Source organism: Cloeon dipterum, chromosome 4 (genome assembly GCF_949628265.1).
Source record: "Cloeon dipterum chromosome 4, ieCloDipt1.1, whole genome shotgun sequence".
Lineage (NCBI taxonomy): Eukaryota > Metazoa > Arthropoda > Insecta > Ephemeroptera > Baetidae > Cloeon > Cloeon dipterum.
Window position 1 is genome coordinate 26,853,444 of NC_088789.1, and position 21,385 is coordinate 26,874,828.

General features: G+C 39.7%; 1 protein-coding gene across 6 annotated transcripts in view; it reads left to right on the plus strand.

Annotated features, from left to right (window-relative positions):
* Window positions 1-18,896, plus strand: part of KrT95D (phosphofurin acidic cluster sorting protein KrT95D) — a 34,666-nt gene extending 15,770 nt beyond the window's left edge. Inside the window, exons 1-19 of one of the 6 annotated variants that reach the window (XM_065487352.1) lie at window positions 4,122-4,284; window positions 6,217-6,304; window positions 9,428-9,517; window positions 10,212-10,340; window positions 10,651-10,816; window positions 11,378-11,610; window positions 11,672-11,771; window positions 11,992-12,237; window positions 12,903-13,075; window positions 13,130-13,270; window positions 14,807-15,012; window positions 15,069-15,223; window positions 15,279-15,492; window positions 15,935-15,977; window positions 16,033-16,232; window positions 16,486-16,712; window positions 16,932-16,970; window positions 17,184-17,300; window positions 17,355-18,896. In XM_065487352.1, the coding sequence (XP_065343424.1) occupies window positions 4,157-4,284; window positions 6,217-6,304; window positions 9,428-9,517; window positions 10,212-10,340; window positions 10,651-10,816; window positions 11,378-11,610; window positions 11,672-11,771; window positions 11,992-12,237; window positions 12,903-13,075; window positions 13,130-13,270; window positions 14,807-15,012; window positions 15,069-15,223; window positions 15,279-15,492; window positions 15,935-15,977; window positions 16,033-16,232; window positions 16,486-16,712; window positions 16,932-16,970; window positions 17,184-17,300; window positions 17,355-17,476 (2,817 nt within the window). In that variant the 5' untranslated portion in view covers window positions 4,122-4,156 and the 3' untranslated portion in view covers window positions 17,477-18,896. Of the gene's footprint in view, window positions 1-4,121; window positions 4,285-6,216; window positions 6,305-9,427; window positions 9,518-10,211; window positions 10,341-10,650; window positions 10,817-11,377; window positions 11,611-11,671; window positions 11,772-11,991; window positions 12,238-12,902; window positions 13,076-13,129; window positions 13,271-14,806; window positions 15,013-15,068; window positions 15,224-15,278; window positions 15,493-15,934; window positions 15,978-16,032; window positions 16,233-16,485; window positions 16,713-16,931; window positions 16,971-17,183; window positions 17,301-17,354 lie in introns of those variants that run through there. The other 5 variants (XM_065487355.1, XM_065487357.1, XM_065487353.1 and 2 more) reach the window with 5 other exon arrangements.
* Window positions 18,897-21,385: the final 2,489 nt, after the last annotated feature.

Genomic DNA, 21,385 nt, shown 5'->3' on the forward strand with positions numbered 1-21,385 from the left:
AAGCCAGTTCGTTACACTAAACTTTATTGTATTGACGCACGCTCTTATTCGGCGCGAATCGCTCTCATCTGAATGGAAGGCGCCGCTTTACTTTCAGAGTTATTAACGGCGCAGGCAGGGGTTAATTCTGTTGCGTGTGGCGCCACACACACACCTGTGCAGATTGTCATCTCCTTTCTTTCTTTCTTTCTTTTTTCTTTTGTGCGGTCGCTCGCCTGCGGCCAAGGTGCGTCCCGAGACGGCTGCTGCGGCGAACAGAGTCAGTCGATCGCAGCCGCTATTCTTCTTTCAGTGCCTGCCCGCGCGTACACTCTTTGTGCATCTGCTCGAGGTGACACTTGACACTTTTTCAAGGGCCAAATGTCGCTGCCGCCAGTTTCCTCCTCTGCGCAGCTTGCCAAAATACCAGTGCCTGTGTATGGCCAATTTTCGGCATGAAATATTGCGCTTGAATGACAAACACAAACAGCGCAGCAAAGTGCCACTTTGATGTCGTTTGTCTTTTGAAGTTAATGGCTGCCATTTTATTTAGCCAAATTGGCAGTGTTATTGCTTTTGTTTATATGTTTTTTCCTCATGCGCCATGGATATTGGTCCAGTATTGCAGGCGTGACGCCAACTATGCAATATGACACGAATTCTGCTTTCAAGTTTCTAGAAAATTGTTTCAAGCATATGAAAATGACACTTAGTTTGTTAAATTTAAATGAATGTGCATAAATTTTCCCTTCAAACAAAGTCTATTTGTCGAAATATTGCCTAATGTCGTTGCCACACCAAAATTCAAATTTCGGTATTGACACGAAAATTACAAACAGCCTATTTCTTTTGTTTTGGATGTAAATATCATGTGTATACAATAGACTGACATTAAGCCTTTCTGAAATGACCTGCTGCCCGGCCTAATGCATCAGTTTTGTTTTGGGCTCTTCTCCAAAGGTCACTGAATAGCATTGTGAAAGACAAAAGTATTGTTCTAAACCATTTCATCATTTCATGGCTCAGATATCCTAACAACGTTTCAGTGTAAAATTTTTCGACAAAATACAATTGAAATTATTTTGCAGAATGAAGAATTTCATGGTAGAACATTATAGAAAAGAGAGAAAATATTTTTTGACCTTTACTGATATTCTCTCTACAACTTGGAAAAAGCTAAAAAGTTTCCCATTAAAAAAAACCGTCTCAAAAGTTTGGATTTTAATCAAGCAGCGTTTTTTTGACAATTTATGGAGTTTTAACTCATAATTCGCACACCATTAGAGAGACCGCGACAAGAGGGATCGAAATCAAGTGAAAATATAATTGACAACCCGTTTATTTTTCGAGACTCGGTCCTGATTTGTATATTGCAGTGTAGATGATAAACTACTGCTAAATTAAACAAATTGTATCTAATTGTTGGCCTGCAAAGCTCTACTTCAAAGCTGCATAGTTGAAATTAATCTGCTGATTGTGTTGACACGGATTTTGAAGAGCTGGGAACTGGGATTAAAATGAAAAAACTTGCAAGAAGAAGTGCTTTATGTCAGTGACGCAGAGATGCCATTTAAGTTGAAGCACTTGCCAACATTTGCAGCAAAGTCCCTGATCGCAGTAAACATTCAGCGCTTATCAAAACATTGTGCGGGAAAGTGATCCAGCAGCCACTCACAATTGTTCGCGCCATTATTCCCGCCTTATCGAAAGGATCAAAAAGTTTTTCAATTGCAGCGAGCACATATGCATTGCCAGAGTGTAACACTCTGTGAGCACATATTCCGCCGCAAGTTTTTTAATAAAAAGTTCGTTAGCAAAATTTGACGGAAGCTTGCTTGCTGTTTTCCAGCGCAAATCTGGGGCGCAAATCCTTCTCATTTTAATCAAGCGGCTCTTCACCCGCTCGACTTTGGTCCCTCTCCTTTTGATGCAGCGTGGCGTGCAGCTTGTCATTAGTGGACTCTGGAGATGGTGCATGTCACATTCCAGCACCAGTGATCTACAATTTTGAAAATTAATCACGTCAGAGGCGGCTCGTGCCTGACGTCACTCGCCAGCCATGCTCCCCGGATTGTAGTAATTGATTTCATTGCCGGTTGGCAACGTCTCGTGACCGGAGATAAGCAGCACATGCACGATGCTATTTCTGGAGTGTGCAACCCTCGTCCCGGAAAGGTTGCTGCCAAAAATAGCGGAAATTATTTATTCAGCTCTAACATGCGACTTTCATTTCGATAGCGAGATTAAAAAAGGTAGAGCTATTTTGACTTGACACTCTTTATTCCAGTGGCGCGGATTAGTATTCAAGCCCGAGATTTATGATTTCATTTGCGACGAGTGTTAAATATGTCGCTGCTTGTCCTCACGCGATCCACTTGTCATGGCCCAGCGCAGCAGCGCAAACTTAATCACATTTACTCTGTGTGTGTGTGTGCGTCGGATCGAGTTTGGCGCACTCTGTGCCACTCTTGGTGAATTTGGCAAATTGGCTCCTACCCTCTGCAAAAGTTCTCGAGGTGTGCTAAAAATTCTCTCTTACATTTGGAAGTTTTTATTTTTCCATCATGAGATTGCGATGGGTTGCATATATGCATATATCTAAAAGTCAATCTTCATTCGTGACCTCCATGAGGCTTCGATGTTTATGTTCGGGACAAACGTCATTTATAAAAACTTGAGACCAGAGTCGTTTCAGATTGTCTTAAGTTACATTTAACTTAAAAATGGCTTGTAAAATACCATATGGTTTTTAAGGCACCTCGTTCATATTTTCTATTCTCTCAAAAATTATTTCTGTCATAAGTTGGCAATAATTTTCATTCCTCGTTTCGTAAACGGATAGAAAAAGCAAAAGGCTCAAAATTAAATTATGAAGTAATCAGTTCAGCTTTTTCTCGGTAGTATGAATTTTTTTTTATCAAAGTTGCTTTTCATCACATGAAAAAAAACCCTTCGAGGTATGATTACACTTTATTGGTTCAGTCTTTTGATACAGGGAGAGATTTTTGTATTAATTAGTTTTGAAGATAAACTGCGTCAAACATCCCTAATAACCACGCCTTTCCAAGAAATCGCTTTTTTTCCGCCAAACAAGTACGTCATCCAGCGTGTTCAATAAAGTTCGCATAACTTTGATCAGCGTCTACGTCCGAAGCACACGCTCGCAAAAACTCGCCTTCCTTTGCAGCACTGCCGAACTCAAAAGAGGGATATTTCCCCTAATTAAATTCTTCAGCTTGAGCGAATTTTTTCTTTTTGCGAGGACATCATTCTCCCAGTTTGCAATTTCCCTGGCAACCGAAAAGACGCAATATGCACGCACGACTGGCGTCGTCGAGCGAAAGATGTTATGCTAATCTAGCCGACTCTTTGTAAGGCGAATTTCCAGGCTAGACAAATGGGCGGGAAGCCCGCGCTGCAGTTCTGTGAGTCACGTACACACATTTGGACAGTCGATATGCCAGCGTGGAGAGAAACTTTTACCTCTGCTTTTTGGCAATATTAGGCATAAGGAGGCAAACTTTAAGTGCCAATTAGATTAAAATTTAGAATGCCAGGATTAAAGGGTGCTTAAGAAACTAGTTAAAAGCTTTTCCACGTCTGCTCAATTAAGTTATCCGCGGTTATCCGCAAGAATGGCATTAATTTTCACGATTAGGCGTAAATAAAATGTTGGTTTGCGCATCAACGCATAAGTTCTTATTCTTATTTCTTATTCTTTTTGGCAATTATTGGATCAAGATACAAAAAATCCAATGAAAATTAAAGCATCACGCATTCGCACGGAAATATTTTTACCTCATTTATCACCACATTCATAAAGAAAATTGCAATACATTAATTTTTCATCTAAATAAACTTGCTTGTAAAATAAACAGATGGTTGATGCTCGAATATAATTATTTAGACATGAAATCAAATAAATTTTCCAATATTGGCTAAGCATGCCATATTTCACGCGCCCCACATGCCAAAAAACACCCTCTCGCGTGTGAAGCGGTCTGGGGTGTTTTCCAAAATAGTCGGGTCAGATTGCGTGACAGACTCGACTAACTGGCAGTGCAGGGGCGGGGGTGCCGGGCTCGTGACGTAGCGGCTGGCGCCCCGATTCCACCCTCGCGTGCACCCCGAGCTGGCAGGCGGACATCAGTCGGCTGGAAAACACAGCCGTTGGACGATGGCCGCCGCCGCCCCAGACCTGCACAGTCCCACCCTGCGTCTGCCTGCCCGGCTCAAAGGGCTCAGCCAGCAGCGATGGTCGCCCTCGCACCGGAACAGCGCCGAAATTCTCGAGTCCTACGAAAGGTACACAATTCGGAATCGGGCCCAACAGCCGCTGGGTATCGACCGCACGCGCTCTGTTTTGTCGCGAGCACCGCTACTCGGATCGACTTGTTTTGCTGCTGCTATTTTGAATTTCCCGGTTTTCAGTTATTCTGCGTGTGCTCCAATTTTGTCGAGTCCTTTAAAGCGTTTTTGGACATTTTGCTCGCCAGAGCGACGACAGCTGCCACACAGCGTAGTGGGAAATGGGAAAACCTACTAGTGTTGCACGGTGCAATGTAAATGATGTTTATTGGAAAATCGATATCCGCTGAAAGGCTATACCACACAAACTGTATATTTTGTTCTTCTGGACAAAGGCGCTACGTCAATGAAATTTTCCACTGCGACATTGTAATAAAAAACAGCTGAAATTAGTCAGGTTTTGCAGGATTAAAGTCTTTTTGTACCCATTCCAAATTTGAATCGGTTATTAAAGAGAAGCCAACTCTGCGCTCACTAATAATTATTTTTTCTTATCATTCTCTTGTTCGCTCACGAATGCCTTCAACCGGCTTAGTTCTTACACGTTTGCCGACATAGTACACGGCATATTTCTGCGGCGTAAAAACCTCGTGCATTTCGTGCAAGATTCAACCCTTAAGTGGGCCACAGGGAAACTCGTTCAATGATATGGGTGAATTTTGTGGCGGGCGTTTGAATGAGTCACCGAGGCCGCAAATAACGTGACTCTTAGCGCCTTTGGCGTGTAACACAATCGTGGAGACACCATATTTAACTTATTTAATGGCTTGCAATGAGAAGCAATAAATTCACGTCCAGATGTTTGTATTCCACTGCCTCTTTGTGAGATGCCTCATGAAGCGGCTTTTACACTTATTATGCTCGGAAAAATTTACGACTTGCATAGTCGAGCGCTTAGCTGCGCGTTTATTGCACATTTACTTATTTAGCTGCACTCATAATAATTAGAGACGCCTACCAGGCAGAACTTTGCGGATCGGACTCGTGTGTCCCGTGATATTCTTTGAAGTGCTTACCGAGTGGGCGACAGAGTCAATATTTGAGAATGCTTTCAAGGCCGGATATCCGAGCCAGTCAGTCGGCGAAAAATGTTTGAGCGAGTTTTTCGGGAGCTCAATGCAAGCAGGCGCGCTCGTCTTTCGCATCTGCTGAAAGCTGCTCGCTCTCCTGAAAACTTTTGATCTTCTTCTCACACCGAGGCAAGTTCCAAGGTTCAAGCTAATCCAATATCGCAAGGACGATTAGGCTCGTGTGTGTATATATGGTGTCTGATTTTATGTATGGTTGACTGACTGCGCACGATTGTCGTGCGGTTTGCTCCAAAGAGATGATCCAGCTTTGATGACAGCACTCATTGTGCCTGCCAGCGCAATCGTTTTCCTGGATGTGTCTATGATCGCTCAAACAATCACATAATACTCACGAATATTGAACGGGAGCTCTGCTACTGTCTTTTTATCGCATTGTTCGGACTGATTGCAGATAGCTTGCGTTCAAAAACGTAACAGCAATACAAACTAATGTAAAAACGCAGAGGCATTATTTTTTGCCCCAGTTTTCCCATCTAGCGTGATTTGAAATAAAACTTGTGTCCGTATAAATCTCAATGCCAAGTAGTGTTACATTTTTTTAAACGAATATGACCAGCAACACAAAGAAGTCTTTTCTGCAAGTCCAAATTTAGGTTGTTGAATTTCACGAGGCAAACATTGTAGACATCGAAATTTGCCAGTCAAAAATCGATCGAATTGCAAAACCTTCTTTTCTCCTCTAACGCCGATTCCCAATATATAGTTTCACCAATTAATAAATCCGTGCGCTGTTCTGTGAAATAAAACCAACTAACAACAAGTTTTCACGAATGCGATTCGCGTGTCGCGACGATAAGCCTCACTTTCCAGGAATTAATGAGTGCGATCGCTGTTTCAGGTTGTGCTCGCTGACTCTGTCTCGGCTGGTGCTGTTCAAAACCCTGGGCACCGATATCTCTTCCATCATTATCTCGGTCAAGATGCAGGTGAGAATCAGAATTGGCAACGCACTAGACGCCGGGTATCGATTCGCGAGCGTCTGCTGCCTGCGTACGCGACTAGACGAGAGGATTCTATTTTTTTCGTCGGTTTGCTGAAATGCGCTGTATTTTCTTACGCAACCCTTTAAAGTAAAAGCTTTATTGAAAATTTATTATAATATCTTTATAAAAATGAAGAAGAAGTTACTAAAATTCGAAGGCTATATTTTTTGCCGTTTTAATTTTTGGAAAATCATTTTACATGTTTGCATGCTAATCAAGCGGCAAGCCCTAGTGTAAAACCATTATTTATTACAAAATTTGCGGATATTATTAGCTCATAATTATTAAACAATTGCATACATCGCGACGAGAGGGACCGAAATCAAGCGAAAATTTTCCAATAAATTGAGCATAATCTGAAATTTAGCTGTTCCTAGGTCCTGATTTTATTTTTGCCCATTTTTTACTGATACTAAATTTCACTCAAGCAATGGTCTCAATGAACTACAAAGTCTTGCTTAAGAGAACATTGCAAAATGTTCTTAACTGGTGGCATGTTAAGCTATACTAAGTGAGACTTCATGTTAAAGCTAATAGAAGTTCATGTTATTTTTCGTCTTTGCTTCACTGTACGCAATAACCAGTTACTGTTCAATTTAATTTCAAAGTTTCTTCTCTTGAATATTTTAAAGACGCATATTCAGTTTTTCAACGCGCGATTAATTGTGAGACGAACTGACTTCATTCCACTGAATGAACAATTAGCGCCTGTTTACATTCGTCATCACGCGCTCTTTTGCATTTATTCGCGGAACACGTACAGAGATTTACTAACACGTGCTGATAATGGAACTCGTGCAGAGAGTATAGGAGCGGTTAGTTTTAAGCGTTTTGCCGCATGCGGCAAATGATCATGACGCGCTTTTGCTTTTCAGCGAGTGCTGCAATAATTGAACTCGGCGTTGTGAAAAAAAATGCTTTATATACTTACAAATAAATGCAACCCGATGGACTCTATCGTTCGTGATGCTACATTTAGAAGTGACTAATCGAATTAACTGTAGCTGTACAACAGTAAATGTGTTGTCCCTTTGTGCTCGATGATCCTCTGCAAACGCAAATTGATTATGGATAACCGACCGTGTTTAAAAATAGCAAAAATAAAAATAGACTGGTATGGAAGACTATTATTGCCGAGAAAATCTTGATTTAGATTTCAATTATTTTTGTTGTGTAGAATTCCTTCACCAGAGAAAGTGTGTTTGTGTAACTTCATAAATAATTGGGTTAACCTTTTAAAATAATACATTTTCAATGGAAACGGAATATTTCTCCTAAACAAAACTAACCTTATTATGGTATTCGCGGAAAAATTAATGATGCGTTTAAATTACAATTTTCAATCAAACGCATTCCTAGACATGCCGCCTATTTGCGTTCACGGTTAGTAAGTTAAGTATTACACAAAGCGCCTCTCAAAGGCCACGTTTCCTTGATGCTAATTTTATTATCGAGCGAAGGCGACGTTTTTCGCACTAGGGTCACCATGGACGAGTGTTAAATATAAGGTCAGAGCATGCGTGAAATCGAGTCCTATGTATTTTTAGGTGCTGGAAACGAATTTACGGCCGAAGCAAAAACAGAAATGCTCGCCTTTTCTGTATCCATCTGCGTCTCCCATAAAATTAGACCGCATAATAGCCTTTTTTCTCCTGATCAGAAACGTGTTCCTTCTCTGAACAAGCAAACAATCCGTCCAGCAGCATTCTGACTTTTGTTATTTGTGGAGAAGGAGGTCGGAAACTGCGTCTCCAATGCTCTGCCGGCGATGCAATTATTTCCCACGTGTGCTCGTCCTATACAGATACCTAGAAAATCGTTCTGTTCGTGCCTCAACACGTGTCGCTCTTCTCACTTGAGCGAGATTGAAATGAACCCGAGCGCCGCGTTATTATTGCGCGCATCACACTCGCTTAACTAGTTCTTGTTGCTTGATAGGCGTCTCAGTTGGGTTTTAATGTTATTTCTCCTCGGAATATAATGCTCAGACGAACAACTTCTCTTGCTCCCTCAAGCAAAGAAACTGCTTTCAATTAGACGTGCTCTAACCGCTCGATAAATAATTTTTGTTGGCAATCATTTCATGAGGTTTCCCACACTTGTTGGCTTTTCTTGAAAGGTACCCGTCGTATTGTTGGTTTACAGCCGTGAAAAGACTCGTTCTTTGTTCCTGGACTTAAACTATTCTTGTCACATTCTTCGTGTTCAAAAGCTAAGGTTGATGTACAGAGAACCAATAAAATTGCGTTTGTTTTATTATTAATTCCGAATTTGACCAGAGTGGCAACGTTCGAATTTCAAGAAATTCGTCACAGTTTAATCCTGGGTTAAGTGGTTTAAAGATATTTTGTGGACTCATCAATTCAAAAGGAACATATTTTGAAATGTATTATTGATGAACCACAAAATTTATCTCTGTCTCTTTCGGCGTTGCTAAGAGGAACACGCAAGATACCTTGTTAATAATATAAATAAATACTGCAACATAATATTTAAACCTGGGACGAAACTCTCTGGAATTAAATTGCAGTTTTATTAATTGATGTCCATCTTTGGTCCGTGAATTTAAAGAATGAAACGAGTACCGTCTAACATTTAAGTAGTAAAAATGCTAAGCTTTAAGCACCTTTTACATTGCGTATCAATTACAAACTGGTTTTTAACAGAGCTGACCTGGGCTATTGATTAAGCGACTCGTTTCCAAGACTTGAATTCTGGCCCCGATGTTGCAAGCAAAAAAATCCGTCGCGGATGAGAGAGAAAAAATGACATAATGATGCAGACGAGTCATTGTCTGGTGACACACATTTCGCCTCATTAGTCTTGCCTTCGCTTCGACAACGACACCCGAAAGTGCAAAGCCCATAAAACAAAAACCACGATGAACTTGATAAATGAATCCACAGATTCCACAGACCAATAACAAGCAATATCGAAACCGGTCCACCCACACGTCTGGCTGATAAATCACGCGTCCATTCATTCCCCACGTGTTTATCTTAACGAGAATAAACTGACAGTGGAAACTGAGCAGTGTGCTAACAGCTTTACTATTGATACTTTCAGAGCTCGAAACGCACCCTGCGCTCCAACGAGCTGCTTCTGCCGCCAGGTGGACTCTTGGACACGGAACTGGATCTGAACTTTTCCCTACAGGTAGGCATGCGTGGCCTTTAACATCTCCAGCAAATTATTTTTGCACGCTCGAATCGCTCACTCTGTCAAGGTTCAGCGCGTTTTGTTTATTTTTGTGGCCGCGTGCCAAACAGAGCGATAGCCCGATTTATGCACCCCAAAAGCTATCACCTGTCAGGCTGACCTGATTTTGGCGCCAAATTATGATCCAGACCATTTTTTCTTACAATCTTCACTGTGTGCCAAATTATCTTTTAGCCATTATTCACATGAATATTTTTAGCTTCGTTTGAAATGTTTTGACTATCACGGAGAAAAAAATCGATCCTTCAAATCACAAGATGAGTCTTGTGAAGTGAGAGAAGCGTGAATTTACGGTTGAATGGCCCAAATATTTTTTTATTGCATATTTATTGTCCTCGGGGCAATACAATAAAAATATTGAGACACATCGTTTAAGTAGAAAATCCCGTAAACATTTTAAATTTTGGAATAATTGAAAGCTTTTGTGATCTCATTTGATTTTGTAACCGGAGATTTCTTCGTCAGTCTTTAAAATCTTTTTTGGGAGCCGCTCAAAAGCTGCAGCGATGATTGTGTTTGACGAACCTTAACAAGGAAAAGAATTGCTGCGGGCGGAATAATTGCTTTAAATTGGCGAAATTCGCGCCAGTCATCTGGTCTTTTAATTGGTCTAATTGCGTCCAATTTGCAGTACCCGCACTTTATCAAAAGGGATGAGGCCAATCAGCTGCTAATCATGCTGCAGAGGCGGAAAAGATACAAGAACCGAACCATCCTCGGCTTCAAGACCCTGGCCGAAGGCACAATCAACTTGTCACAGGTTTGTTCTTCTGGTCGCGTTTGTTTGATTGAAAAAATTGCGACATGTTAGAAGCCGAGCAATTTCTTTCTTTCGATTGACAGCTAAGGTTGAGATGACACTTCTTGTTATATCACAACCCTGCCGGCATAATCAGCACCGTCATCACTTATTTATTTATGCTTGCATATCGAATTACAAATGTGTGTTAAGGAAACAGCAACTTTATTGATTCAATTGCTCAAAGTCACTCATTTTTTGACCACTCAAAATCACAGACGCTACATTTACCAGCTAAAGCACTCTTTTTACGTATTTATTGTTCCTCCAGGCGCTGCAGCGCACAATGGACGTCGACTTGGAGCTCTACAGTGGAGAAAGCAAGGAAAAAAGAGACGTCGTCGCTCGACTGTCTGTTTTAAACATCAGCAGCACTCCAGTGGACCAGGACGAGCCGGGTGTCCGCCACAAAAGGGTGGCCCTGGCTGACAACTCAGGTGCTTACTTTTGAACAAAACTAAACTCAATTGACATGCATCACAAAAGTGGCTCCCGTCCTTTTGTCACTCATGTTGTATTATTATTGGTTCTGGGATTCCTTTTGGGAGATATCTTTGTTTTGATTTAACAACGCCAATCTAGCCCATTAGCCAATACCAGTAACATTTCGATTTATGAAGACTTTCTGTGCTACCTAATTTTAAAAACGCTGCTTGCTTCTATGAAATGCTTTTTGCTGCTTTAGTAAGTCTTCATAAATCGTTTTCATTTAAAGTTAGATCAACCTTTGCCAGAATTAACAAGAATTATTACCTAAGTAGATTGGCTTTTTGCAAGGGTACAAACGCTCATTATGTCACCTGCCAAACACCACTGATTAGTTGATTGTCTCTCTATCTCTCTGTTCTTTCTTCTCTCCACCTAATCCTCGCTCACACATCCTATGGTTTTCGGCGCACCCTATGCTATTTCTGCTAATTGTGGTCCTCTCTTACGCCACTAATGCTAATGCATGTCTCGAATTGCGGTAATTCTGTCGCCACTGCTGCACGATACAGACGCCCAGCTGGCGCCCCTCCTGCTGTCTCTCCGCCGACTAACCAACTCCCATCTCCGCCCTCTGCGCGGCACCCCCCTTTCGCCCACAGATCGAGCGGCGGCCGACTTTTCTGACGACGACGAGGACTTCAGCAGCAACGAGGAAAACTCTGACTCGGAACCAATGCTGGACGACACGTTGGCGCCTCGCCGGCCGAGGAAAACTAGCAGGACTAAGAATTCCACTGCTAGGGTAATTATTTTAGTTTTAGAACACTCACATTATGGGATTTTAATTTTTTTATTTATTGCAGCAACGGAATCTGAAGCAGAAGTTTATATCGTTGCTCAAAAGGTTCAGGATTAGTGAGGATTTGGACAATGACCCTGAGGAGATTGACCAAAAGCTCTCAGGTAAGAATAGCTTTCTAAGAGGTAGTTGGCATGGACTCTGTGATTTAAAAACGGGAGCATTGAGGATGTAAGCCCAACTTATCAGGTCTGAGACATAGATACAAACAGTGCGTTCACCCAACAGGCAGTGGGAAATAAAAATGCTACCCTTACTGGCTTTAAAATAATAAATTTAGCATTGATAGCACAGATTTAAATGAATACTGGATTTTTATGCCAGGTGGTGACATGGATCCCACTGATATTGCCGATCTCATTGACGAGCTGGAGGAAATGAGCGACTCGGGCCCAGAGATGGACACGATGAGCATCTCTTCGACGCCAAAGCCTTCGCTGCGTCCTTTCTTCTCGAGCAGTCGCTCTTTAGCTCAGCAAGATGTGCTGCCCATTGCTGGTGAGACACCCTCTATTTTCAAGAAGCCACCTCAACCTCCCACCAACACGGCACCAAAAGCTCTGTTCAGGGGTGCGTCGCAATCAACCCCAAATATATTTAGACGGTTTTCTTTGACTCTGTTCCCCAAGCATGACGAGGATGTTCCCCCTTCAAGTAGGCCCATTAGTCAGCATGGACAGAGGTTTAGAACTTGTCGCAGTCCTGTTTGAATTCCCAGTTTTCGGTGGAATGCATGATTCTCCCACACTGTGATTCATTTAAATATATACCAGAAGATTTATTTGAAAACACATTTTGTGAACTCTAAATGTGTGATGTTGAAATTGTTTGCCCATTCAAAACCCACAGGATGAATTTTTCAGTAAAAAATGTTGATTGCAATGAGACCTCTCTGATTGGTGGAATCGTGGAATGTGTACTATTTTGTTGTGTACATAATTAAACTGAATATTCACTGTAAAAACTGTGCAATTGATGTAAACACAGAATTCAAGCTTTCTTTGAACTATTAATCAAGAGAAAATTATCACTCTTTTTGGAAAGGTCAGTTTCAAATTGATGCTTTCTGTACTGCCAGAGTAGAATTGAAAATATTGCACAATTTTCATCTTTGAACCACTATGTAATCCATCTTTGTTGTTTCTATTTTGAGAATGTTCTCTGTGGCTTTTCTGTTTATTATTGAGAGCAGCTGAATGCTAAACATAACGCTCTAACATCAAAACCACTTGCAGAGAGAGGATCTGATAGACAAAGTGACGAGAGCTCCAAAAAAGCAGACTCGGACTCACACCCAGAAAACTGGACCGACCACGAGCATAGTGACCCTCAAACGTTGGCATCGTCGCCGCCTCACGCACCTCTGGCACAGTCTGAAAGCTTGGAAAAAGCTCCGAAAGAATTAAAAGTTGGTTCACAAGACAGTTTTCCGTGGGAAAATTTGCACTGGTTTGGTTGGCAGGACGGGGAACGAGACAAGAAGACTAGACTTTTTGCACGCGACAGGACAACATCTGGAAACAAAACAAAGAAGTCTGAAACGCCCCGAACACCTGGGTCTACCATTGAGTTGTTGGGTGGTCCTGTTCACAGTGAAAACATGGTAAGATCAATCATCCATTTATTTATTTCTTCAATTCGGTGAGTTAGTTCATGATGTTGTTAGAGAAACACTTAAATATACTAATTAAAATCTCGCAACTTAAATCTTTTTAATCTAACAATAAATCGCTTTCAGTACTTTTATGATTTTAAAAGGGAAAAAACTCTTGATGGAATGGAAATTTTTCATGATTTTACGGCCAGCATATTGAAATACATTAAATTCCAAAAAGAAGACGAGTGACAATGGTGGATCATTTTTGTTACTTGTCTCGGTTTCTCTCGATTTAATTGTATTTTTGAATGATATTTTAATATAAACGCCATACAGTCTTGGAAAGATCGCTTAATAATTCCATAAAATTAACCGCGACCAGTCAGGGCTGGGCATGGCAATAAATCTTTTTTTTCTTTTGCAGATCCGGTATTTTGCGGCTTGTTCCTCCAAGGCTTTTGAAAAAAAATTTTGCTGCTTTTAAATTTTGCCGTTTCAGCTCTCTTGCTAAATTTAAATAAAATTTGTTTTAGATAATTTTTTTATTTACGAAAAAATCAATTAAAAATAATTCCAGAAATCCAGATGCCGTTTTATGGTAAAACTGGTCTATTTGAAGTTCTTTATATTAAGTGCAATATACCGCACAAAACTGGTAAAAAATCGCAAATAAACCACTACGCTAAATGTTTGGGAAACACCCCAGGCGACCAGCCTGTTGGCTCGCATTGTAAATCATGCATTCTCATGAGTGTCAAAACAGTGAGAGATATTTGAGCAGTTCAGGGACCTAATACTGGCTTCCCAAAGCCAGAGATGGCAAAGGATGGTTAGTTAAGTGACTCGAAATGCTCAAATAGCTCAACGGGCTGGGTGGGAGGCGCACGAGCGCCAACTCGCCACTTTCTGTTTTTTAGCGGCTTTAGAGACAAAATAAATATCTAGCGGTTCAATAAAAGACCTCCATGTGGGGAGGCGATAAGATAGCCACATTGGGCCCAAGCTTCTCTGTGGCCACTTGTTCCATGTCATCCGCTCGGCGGTATTATTGGGACCTGGGACTCGGTGAGCTCATAGTCCACAAAATGTGCTGAGAGGTTAAAAAAAGGAAATTGTATTTTTTACTTTTTATCCCTGTCCGAGGACCTGGAAAACATGGGTACACCAGGTCGCACAGGGACCCAACCCACAAATGGCCACTTGCCTCCGCACCGAGGACTTTTTTTGAAACGCTAGACATTCGTCCCGTGATGCCAATCACACATACTTGAAAGGTGCAATACAGCAAGTAGCGAGTTTGCCTAGAGCTATATTTTCAGCAAGGAGGCTTTCCAGGCGGTCACCCATCCAGCTACCGGCTGCATGCATGCTGCTTAACTTCAGTGAACTAACGAGAACCAGTGTGTCCAGCATGCTACACATAAGTTTTCAGAACATTATAAAATTTAAAATGACAGGCGTTAGAGACAAGTTTTTAATTTCAGATTTGTCTGTGCTTCCGAGCATTTTTTGAAAATGCAAAATGTTTGCTATTTATTCTAGCAACCACGGAAGGCTTTAATTGAGCAACTGTCGCGGTTGATGCCAGCTGATGAAGCGATTCTGCCTGATCATGTGATACTAGTCCCTGAAGGTGCGGCCAACCTGGCCGCTCGTCTAGTCGAGAGACAGCAGAGGGTGTTGAGCGTAGCTGGCACCGCAGACGTCCGAGCCGCCATGACCTGCCTCGTCAGCAAGCTGCAGAAATTGTAATGGAGCGGCGAGTGTCGCGTTTCACTTCACTAACCAGTCTCTGTAATTGCAGCTGCAACAGTAGTGCCAAACCGCCGTCGCCTGTCAAAGTGCTCATAATGGGATCTGACAGTCTGGTGAGCACCATCATGAGGCAATACGTCGAGCTGCTGTCTTCTAAGCCGCACGATTGGCAAAACCACTTCAGGTTCCTCATCGTCCCTCTGGGTAATTTCAACATTTTTGAGCCCGATTTGTGTCTAATTTCTGGGTGATTAAGCAGGGATCAACAGCATTTTGGCGCGCTATCTGTCAAGCCTGGACCACATGTACGCCGCCTACTTCTCTGGGGATTCTTGGAAGGAGCTAACAGAGCGGCTGGATATGAAGAATGATTGCCAAGAGGCGATGAACCGCATCCAGAGGTACCTGGTGGCTGCCAATTCGTACGTGGCCTTGCCCGTAGCAGAAGCCATGGTTACCTACAAGGAACGAAGGTAATATAAATAGTGGAAATACAATTTTGTTCGTGATGCTTAAGTTTCATTATATCCAAAAATTTAGAGTAAACCTTGGCATTTAATTTACTCAAGAGTTGGTTAAATGTGAATCTAAGTATTCTTAACCAATTGAATTTTCCCACTTGTAATTAATTGAAGATATGTGGGGTACAGTTAACCTGCTTATGCATCAGGTGAAAGGGTTTTAACTTGACGTAATTAATTTACAATAAATTAGCAATCAAATGAAACTTAATTAATTTAATGAATATGTAACTAAATTATAAATTTTACTATCTGTTCTTAACTGTGAAGATAAATCTAATTTTTAACAATTGCTATTAAAAAGTTTTGGAAACAGCTCTTAAAGGCCAATAAATTCTCTTGATTCATTAGCTGCATGAAATTTCCTTGATCCACTAAAAAATGCTATTTTCAGTTCCGATGAGGAGTCATGCCAGACATTCATACCGTTTATAAACGTAAGCAATCACACTGCACGCAGCTCTTCTTTTCCTAACAATTATTTCCCATCAGGAAACACGCCTGGGCACTGTAGAAAATGGACAAGCGTCGCTCTCTGTTGATCTGGACGATCCTCTGCCAGTGCTGATGGCCTCTGGTTCTCCACCGTCAGGCGCTCTCATGTCTCCCTCAGGGCTTCCCTCCGAGAAGAAGGAAAGGACCACTCCTCCCTCATCGCCAAATGTCAACACTTCATATACTCAATCACCAAGGTAAATGGCACTTAACCTACTTGAACAGATATCAAATGAATAATGTTTTATGGGATTTTAAAGAAAATCTATCAAAACCGATGATTTGTAAAGTCAATAAATCATGGTTTTATGGGTGTTTGTCAACCCATTTTTGGTCAGGACAAAAATTTTATTGCAGTGCTCATTGTATATCATGGCAGACTGGCCTTTCTCGTTCTTTTTACTTATATTATCTTTAACAATTGCTTCATTAAATGTACACGTGTTACAGCTTGATTTCCAGCGAGCCAATGGAGTTGCAGATCGACTACTGGCAGCACCCCTCTGTACTCACCGCTGCAGTGAAGGGTGACCAAGCGAAAATTAAGCAGGAAAACGTCAAGAGCACTCTGAAGACCAGCTTCCGCTCCTTGCAATTATGCAGGCTTCCAGGCAACGGACTGACACCTAACAATCTCTTCACCTTGAATTACACAACCAAAGAAAGCAAGAAGAAAAGTAAGTTGGTAGTTAGTTACGGGAAATCATGATATACGTTCATTGCATATTTTCCCTCTAAAGACGCTTTTTCAATTTTTATTTCCATAATGAGATTTTTGCTTAATAATATAGATTGCTGTTTTGGTGAAAGGCATTTAATCCTGGAAATTAGCATATTAGTGATGGTTATGCGAATTAAAAGTAAAACTAATTTAAATTTATTTTAACGCTCCTCAGGAAATGATTCCACGTTCCAGGAGCTATACATTCCAAAAGGTACATGAAGTTTATTTAGATGATTGTTCCTTCTACAGATCAAAATTCAATTAATTGAAAATATAGATAGAAACACTATTTCCTCAATTAATTTATCATGATTCGCAAAGGAAGTAAAACAATTTGCGTCTCAACTTTAAGGCAATTGGAAAATTCTCATCACCATTATTTGAATTGTTCGACCTGGAGTTTCATTTTCTATCTCAATTTCAGCTGTGATGAGGTTAGGGAAGAAAAAGGAGAAGGAAAAGGAATCTGACGCAAAGAATCAAGCAGAGGGGGTCACCAGACTGATTTGCTCAGCAAAGGCGCACAATGTTCCTCTCAAAGGTGTGAAATTGGACTGAATTTGATTGCAGTTATCACTAACAATAATTATTTCAGTTTTCATTGATGGCATGGAATGGAATGGAGTGAAGTTCTTCCAGTTGTCTGCTCAATGGCAAACACACATCAAGCATTTCCCAGTCGCACTCTTCAACGTACCAGAGCCTATTTCCGGTTGAGTGCCTAATCCCAGACAGGAGTAAGATTGGTCCAGGGTTGCCAGCCTTCAGGGCAGGCTAAGAATTTAAGAGTGAAACAGAAGATGGATCAATTCCACGAAAGTTTAATTTGGAAATTTGGCAACCCTGACACGAGAGCACAAATTTATCTCTCTCTGTGCCAAACATATAGATGATTTATTGCTGTTGTTAATCTCCATTTTTTATGCTGTGATGTTCAGACAGAAAAGGAAAATAATTATTTAAATTGATTAAGTACCTGCTGCACTTTTGACTTGAAAAAACAAAAAGTTAGTAGGATTTTGCGTAAGAATCTTTATTTGAATGAGACCAAAGAGTGTTGTGTAATTCAGAAATAGGACAATCTTGCTTGGAATAACAGGGAGGATGCCAACTCCGGAGTTGTAAAGAACCATAGACAATTATCATCAGCAAGTAGTAATTTGTAATTGTAGATATTATGACAATACAACAGGGCAGTTAAGAAATTTTATTTTCAGCAAGTCTTCTGCTCGTAGCTGAATTAAAAATACTCAACGTGTGTTAAGATTCTTCTAATATATCTGTCAATACTTCTTAATGTAACGTTTTCGTTGTAGGATAACTACTCGCTTTTATCCCAGTGGGACATTTTTGTTAAGAATCCATTTCAAGAGTTGAAATGGAGAGCAGCATAAATTGAAACGCCGACGTTCAACATTTCTGGCCGTCGCGATTTTCAAAATTGGACAGAAAACACAAGACTTGCAACGTAAATTAACGCAATTTAACAGCCTATAGTTTACTTCCAACAAGGGATTTCTTTCAATCCTGATGTCAATTGCATACAGCTGTGACTTCAGTGTAATTAGATCCTTCACTTCATCTCTCGCATGTTAATTTCCTGTGTGATTGTCAAAATCCGACCACTGACCTATTGTCTGTGGTCAGGAAATATACAATTATTTGGAACGCTACGCAACATGCTCACTTAAAGTTTCTTTTCTTTTGGTTGATGTAAAAAAACATATCTGGGAAGGCAATAACAGAGTTTTACAAATGTTGGACTAAGAAAAGAAATATAATGACAACCAAACACGCAGACATACATATTCATGACAGTGTTTCTTCTCGTCTCGATCGTTTCGCTGTTGATGTAAGACAGAAAAATAAAGCAGTGTTGTAATAATGTTGATTGATGTCTTACTTTCGCAGTGTCAGAGTTCTCGCTTTTTCATTTGACGCCCAATGTGTAGACAATTGAGAAGTAGCGTGTAGATTTATTGTAATGTAGTCGTGTAAGAAAAGCCTAAGTCATTTTTATTGTATTTGTATAATCAACATTAGACCCAGGATGAATGTCAAAATTCAAAAGATATACGAAATCAGTCATTTCAAAATTTGTAAATAAAGGTGGAAAATATGTATCTGAATATAAGAATTTCTGTTCAATGCACCACTTTCGTTTTTCAGGATATTATGCAAATTATGATATATATTTTTTTTTATATTAGAAAATAATCAAATTGATTAATCCACTATCTAAAAAACCTTTAGATTTGTTCAGAAGTTAATATTTTTAAATAACTCGGAAAATAAACCTATTACTGTTAATTTTGTTTTTATTTGAAAGAATTAAGCTGAGTTTGAATAGCGACGTTATAAGCAAATTTAACCACACAAAATGGAAACCAAGCATTATTTATTAGTTAAATAATTATATAGTTAATAGTTTCAATCCAATTTGCATTTTCAGACTAGGTTTATTCTAGCTAATTTAGATTAAAAAATACGTTTCAGTTCGTTGAAATTTAATAATAAAATAATTTGATACACAGGAACAATTTTGAATTCATTGACATTAACGTTCGACATTTATTTTATGAGTTGAAGCAGGTCTATGGCCGTTGTCCATCTGCTATTTCTTTGTGGATGTGCAGGGAGCTCGGCTTATTTTGTCCAGTTCCAACAACACGCACGGGCATCACACACTGAAACACACAAAGCAGAATCCTGATTTAGTCTCTCTTTTGCCCTCTCTCTCTCTCTCTCTTCTGTCGCACTTTTAATTTGCGCTGTCAATGGCGAGTGAAGAAAACACTCGGCATAATAGCGTCCGAGAATAATTATCTCTCTCGCCTCTTTGAATAATGCCAAGTGACATTTCCCTGAATAACCGGAGCACCCCATTAACAGTCATTGCATTCTGCCGACTCTGACCAAAAAGGAATTCCGACAGAAGCGCCTAAAAGCATTTCTGTCATAATTGCCACCCTCGCGCATACAGTGCATTTGCTTCCAGCTCATCTGGAAAATGTATAGTCAGATAACGTTCCTTGCTTTTACAAGCAGTAAAGTATCATTGATACTTGATTTTTTTGTTTTATAAAAAAGTTTAAGTTTTTAAATTAATTTCAATTCCCAAAAGTACGAAATATACCTTCTTCCAATAGGGGGAATTTATAATTTTTCAACAAATGTGACAGCAGAGTATCCGCAGTGAACTATTTTATATCCAAATTAAATCATTCTTTCAAAATTGCAGTAAATACTAAACTTGAAATTTAAAATATCAATAAAATAAAAATGATTTTAATTGTTAAATCGACTCTTCAAATTACGTTAAAATCAGCAGCTTTTCAAGATTTCTCAGTTCGAGCGAGCCATAATTTTATATGCCACGCCGGTGATGTTTGACCTAAAATGGAAAACGCACAGGCCTATTACGCGGCACGCAGTCACGAGCTCCACAAGTTTCATTATGAATCTCATCCCCTGTGGAAAAAGAAAGTTCTACCACTTTCTCTTCTGTAATAAAAATGAATTCAGTTTTTAAGTCTTTCGGTGCCGAAAAGGTGATTCAACCAATGACTAAATGTACACAATTTTGTGTTCTTCATAAAATAAAAATGATTGGGGTGGAACTATATATCCAATTGGTTAATTTCAATTAATTGGTCAAAACTGATAAGGAATCTTTCAAATGTTTTTAGGCCCCAAATCCAAAAGAATTTCAATAATCATTTTCTCAAAATATTACACAGCAATTTCATCGCTGAAAATGAAAAGTAAAGCGGAGAAATGGGGTAAAAAACGTTAGCAAGATGAGGTTAGTTTCATTTTTATAAAAGCAACCAATACATAAATACTCTTATTTGAAATTAGGATCAATTATGAATTATTTAGTAATCTGGCAACTGACATGTGTGTCATTTTAATTAAATTTTCACAATTTGAAGAGCATCATTTTTCTCACAGAATACATTTAAACCACCAAATAAACTAAATTTTCAACATTTAATCTCATAGGAGAAAATAATTTAAATATTCCTTTGAAGAAGGAAAGGCGATAAAAATAAAAATCTGTAAAAGCAAACTTCCATAATAGCTTTCCCGCGGGAATGGGTACATTTTTGAAATAATGATATATTGATTTGTCAGATAATGAACGATATAGCTATGAGAAGGGCTTGTAAATTTTACGATCGCTTTTTTTCTAAGCTTTCCAATCGTTGCGAGACTATATCAACTAAGCATTAAACTTGAAATTTTTATAAATCCATTTGAACTATATGCTTAAAATCGTCTAAAATCAGTCTAAACCCGCTTTATATCCACTCAAAAATCATGGAAGTGTGCTCAATTTTTCTTTATGTTATAAAGAAATATTTATCACGGTGTGTGTTTATTAAAATGTTTATGCCATAGCGTTTTTTATCCCCATGCAAATTTGGGTTTATTTACGATTTAAAAAGACATGTTGAAAACATACAGAACTGTCCTTGCTTTGCTTATACAATATTTATGGAAAAATTCCATTTCTGTTTTGGTCCAGCAAAGAAAAATGCTATTTTTTACTTCGATTATTTAAAAAAAATCAAATCATGGTAAAAATTCACGCGTTGTTTGTTGTGTGGTGATAATGCAAGC